Raw genomic sequence first — 4159 nt, 5'->3', positions numbered from 1 at the left:
CCCTGAGGTGGTATGATACAACGATTAAACATCCCCATCCTCCATTTGAAAAAAATTACAATGGACCATTTGTCTCAACTCTCATACAACGAGGGCATCTACGTGTTTAGTGTACATTTAAAAGGATGGCCTTTATACGGTATCACCCCTTGTTCTAGCCTCAGCGATACAACAATACCATGAACATGATGGAAGGAAACGACTGTTCACATTTTGATTAATTTATTAGCAAGCAATCATTACATGATGTTTTGGGTCAGTTCGTTTGCGCGTGTATTCTCAATCACTTTTAAACACGTCCAAAATCAGCTCGCTGAAGATGGCGCCAGTGGTGGCAGAGCACTCTGTCAGACTGGTCACGTTTCGTTCAGCGCACAGTGCAAACTCAGGTCTGAAAGAAATATCCATACTTGGACAAAGAGAAGGAGGGAAAACAGAAAATGCAGGTTTTTGATGTTATCCACTTTGTTCAAACGACAGAAAGACTGGTGTAGCGCCATGAAACCTGCAGACAAAAGGGGAAATTGTGGATTCGAACCCGCAACGACCGATTTCTGGCAGATCTAACTTACAGAAATCCCCCACCAAGATTTGCATCAGAGGCAGTTCCATGCTTGAACTCTCACCTCGGCGACCCTCTTACTCGTTGCAGTGTGACCACCCGATCAGGCTAGATAAGCATGGGTTGCTGAAGACCAATTCAACCTGAATCATCACGGCTCAAGACACATACTGATATCTGATTAGATGGATGTACACAAGATAAAATGTACACCTAGCCATGTAAATGACCTCAAAGTATCTCTGCAATAACTGGAGTAGGTGAACGAATGGAAACCTGAAGGTCTACGTGTAGGTAACCCTACCTGTCACTACGAGAGCATGAAACAACAGCCGAAGGTAAGTCATCACTGGTCCAGCATGCAGGCTCGTTCTCAATATCTGTGAAGAATAAATAAATAACATCGAGTATTCATGAAGGTGCTGAGCTCCCGGAGTTATAATACTTACGAACCCTTTTTTGTCAGTGTTAACGTATTGTGAACGTCTCACCCAAGTTGGCACGTGGACAAAGAGTGCGCATGAGACAACCCATAATGAATGAGTGAATTCAGTTTGATGCCGCTGTTAGTATCATTTCACAATATCACTGCGGGGGACACCATAAATGCTCTTCACACACTGCACCCATGTTGGAAATCCAACAAAGGTCTTTCAACAGGCATTAAACACTAGGCTACCCCCACTGTCCTCTGTTCAGAGACTTCTGTCGAATACCTGCTCTGTGTCTACAGAAGACGTTCAGGGCAGCATTCAGCTGAGTGGCCGTGAACTGTGACCTGCACGTTACGACGGTAGCGTTTATGCAGTCGTCCGCTTTCGTCAATGTCTGTTCCCTGTAAACGAGAAAATCTGTATAAGTACTTTTGAATGTGTATTCGAATTAGCATAACTCGAAAGTTACCATGAAAATATTTATCAAATAATAGAAGGTCACTTGTGTTTCGTTGGTAACTGTTTCTATTTGCATGTGGGCCAACGTCTTTAGTATCAATATTGAGGTGGTTCAATACTGATGCTGACAGCTTTGTCAATTAATAGTAAACAAACATTTCTTATTTCACAACATGACTCTCGCCTATTCACTCATATGTTATGATTTGAGTACATTACCTTTGATCATGTCCCCATAGCTATACGCGATATGGTGGCAAACATCTTCAAACAAAGCACGACTATCGGATACATCCCAACTGGACATTAAGTAAGGTGTGTGTTTGTGTGTGTATGTTGTGTGTGTTTGTGTGTGCAAGTTGTGTGTGTGTGAGAGAGAGAGTTGTTTGCAAGGTTTTTATCAACGAATTGTGATACTGACCTGCAATCAAGGCTCAGTTCGCCGTTTTGGAGGAGAATTCGACTAAACTGAGGTTGTCGCATGATCATGGTTATTTGATCATATATATTTCGACATGTATTTTCTGGTTCCGCATCTCTCCTTGTGAGCCACTCAAGACCGGACGCTGGAAAGGCACATAGACATAAAGTTCTAAAACAGTTATAATGCACTTATTGTCTTTAACCAAAACATGACGACACACTTGATAGTAATGTTGTGCCATGAATAATAATAACAGGTTGACTGTTGTGATATGCATGACAGGACATCACTAGACATATTTAACAGTGAAGCATAATTTCTTTCAATTGGAAAATGATAAATGAACAGTAATACGGTCTTGGATCAAATCAAAAAGCGTCAGTTCTCTGAAAGTGGCTGCAGCTACAAAATCATTGTTGATGATGAAATGACGCTGAGCACCGTGTTGACTATATTTTTTTAATATAATGTGGAAGAAGACCATGTTAAAACGGATTACAACCATGACACACAGTAAATTTGAATCAACTACCAATAACTAAATGCTGTTTTGCAGAATATGGTCTTGGGCTGAATATGTCCAACGCCACAGTATAACTGCGACAGATCGTGAACGTCATTAATTGAAGGGTCTCCTATGTATCGTGGATACCACATATAAACATAAGGCAGCTAGGTGAATGAGTGAGTGAGTGAGTTTAGTGTTACGTCGCACCCAGCAATATTCCACCTATATGGCGGTGGTCATTGTGAATTCATGGTAATAGTCAACAGAGTCAGCAAGTAAAAGCGAGGTAGATCTGGTCTGCAAAAACTATCAGTTTGATGTGAACACGGAAAGACGTCTTCTTCATGTATTCTTTATACATTTGATGGCTGCGAGGTGCCTAAAGTTTTAGACACATGAAACAGTGAGTGAGTGAGTGAGTTTAGTTTAGTTTAACGCCGCACTCAGCAATGTTCCAGCTATATGGCGGCGGTCTGTAAATAATCGAGTCTGGACCAGACAATCCAGTGATCAACAACATGAGCATCGAGCTGCGCATTTGGGAACCGATGATATGTGTCAACCAAGTCAGCGAGCCGGACCACCCGATTCCGTTAGTCACCTCTTCCTTATGACTATGTTTTTGTATGAAATTGGATACAGGTTGATCATGAACAAAATCAAAATTGCAAGATTGAAGCTGATTTAAGAAGGAGCCAAGAACACACACCTGAACACCTCCTGTGTAACAGCCAATATCAGTGCCATACACTGAATTTGGAAATGCGACGCATATTTCATGCGTTTGCTTTTTACAGTCTGCAACCAACATGGATACAATATAAGATGTTCACTGGTCACGAGGGGGCGTGGGCTCAGGTACCCTAGAGGTTTGTTTATGTTCCCCGAGCCAGCAACGTATTTATCTTACCGAACACCTGACTTTTAATTTTGAACTGTTTGAAGCACTTCTGTTGAATGTGAGGTGAATCACCATTTTGCAGACGACACAAGGTAAACAGATTTAGAGTTATCGTCCTCCCATCGATTTTCAATCGAAAATTACATCGGTAATTTCCGTGCTTTATGCTGATTCAATGGTATTCGAGACAAAGAAGTACTACCATGAAGCACCAGAAGGAATTCCCAGCGGTGTACATTGAAAATAATACATCGCCTGTAAGCGGGGTACATTGAAAATAATAGAATAGCACTAAGCCAATCGGAAAGCTACATTCATGTGTGAGGTAAGATAATGTGTGAAGTCCATTTCTTGTGACTCTGGCCTTCGCATTGTTGGGATATTACTAAAACGGTGTACAACTAACCTATAAAGGTTACTTACCGTATGAGACGAGGACAACCACAACACATATCGCAAACTTCATCCTGGCAATAAGCAGCTGATGTGCTATATGAGACAAAACACTCCGTGCTTTATATGCAAGACATGATGACAAATATTAGTGAACTTTAACATTTGACTCAATTGCAAGGGTAACTGTAAAGGTTATCACGAAATATCTGCCCCATTCAGTTTAAGGCATAACACGTCGACATTCATTCTGTTTGCCTATGTATATAAGAGTGTACTAAATAGATAGTGTACTAAATGTAACTAAAATGCAATCTTCATCTACGTGATAACTAACGTTTCCTCGTAGGATGGCTCGTCGATGTCCACTTCATACTGTAAATGTTTCTCTGAGCCGAACCTTTTCGCGATCACCTGGTATCCTTACTATTTGACAGTGATTCATGAACATATGCACATGGCACAGTCAGACCTGTAC

General features: G+C 41.2%; 1 protein-coding gene across 1 annotated transcript; it reads right to left on the bottom strand.

Moving 5' to 3' along the window:
- Positions 1 to 205: 205 nt before the first annotated feature.
- Positions 206 to 3770, bottom strand: LOC137266045 (uncharacterized). Its single transcript, XM_067801543.1, has 5 exons — positions 3712 to 3770; positions 1877 to 2021; positions 1279 to 1397; positions 867 to 942; positions 206 to 391 (listed from the first exon to the last, which is right to left on the bottom strand). Exons 1-5 carry the CDS (start codon positions 3752 to 3754, stop codon positions 280 to 282), a joined length of 495 nt encoding a protein of 164 aa, XP_067657644.1. The 5' UTR covers positions 3755 to 3770; the 3' UTR covers positions 206 to 279.
- Between the last annotated feature and the right edge of the window lie 389 nt (positions 3771 to 4159).

Source organism: Haliotis asinina, chromosome 15 (assembly GCF_037392515.1).
Source record: "Haliotis asinina isolate JCU_RB_2024 chromosome 15, JCU_Hal_asi_v2, whole genome shotgun sequence".
In the NCBI taxonomy this organism is placed as follows: domain Eukaryota; kingdom Metazoa; phylum Mollusca; class Gastropoda; order Lepetellida; family Haliotidae; genus Haliotis; species Haliotis asinina.
The sequence above is the reverse complement of the archived record's forward strand: the minus strand, read 5'-3'. Positions and strand labels throughout refer to the sequence as shown.

What these genes read in the sequence shown, in the direction of transcription:
- LOC137266045 (XM_067801543.1), bottom strand. Translation starts at nt 3,754, where the DNA reads ATGAAGTTTGCGATATGTGTTGTGGTTGTCCTCGTCTCATACG. An exon ending in GGTTGTCCTCGTCTCATACG is followed by an intron (nt 2,022 to 3,711) that starts GTAAGTAACCTT and finishes GTGCCTTTCCAG; the next exon opens with CGTCCGGTCTTGAGTGGCTC. An exon ending in CTTCTGTAGACACAGAGCAG is followed by an intron (nt 943 to 1,278) that starts GTATTCGACAGA and finishes TATTCTTCACAG; the next exon opens with ATATTGAGAACGAGCCTGCA.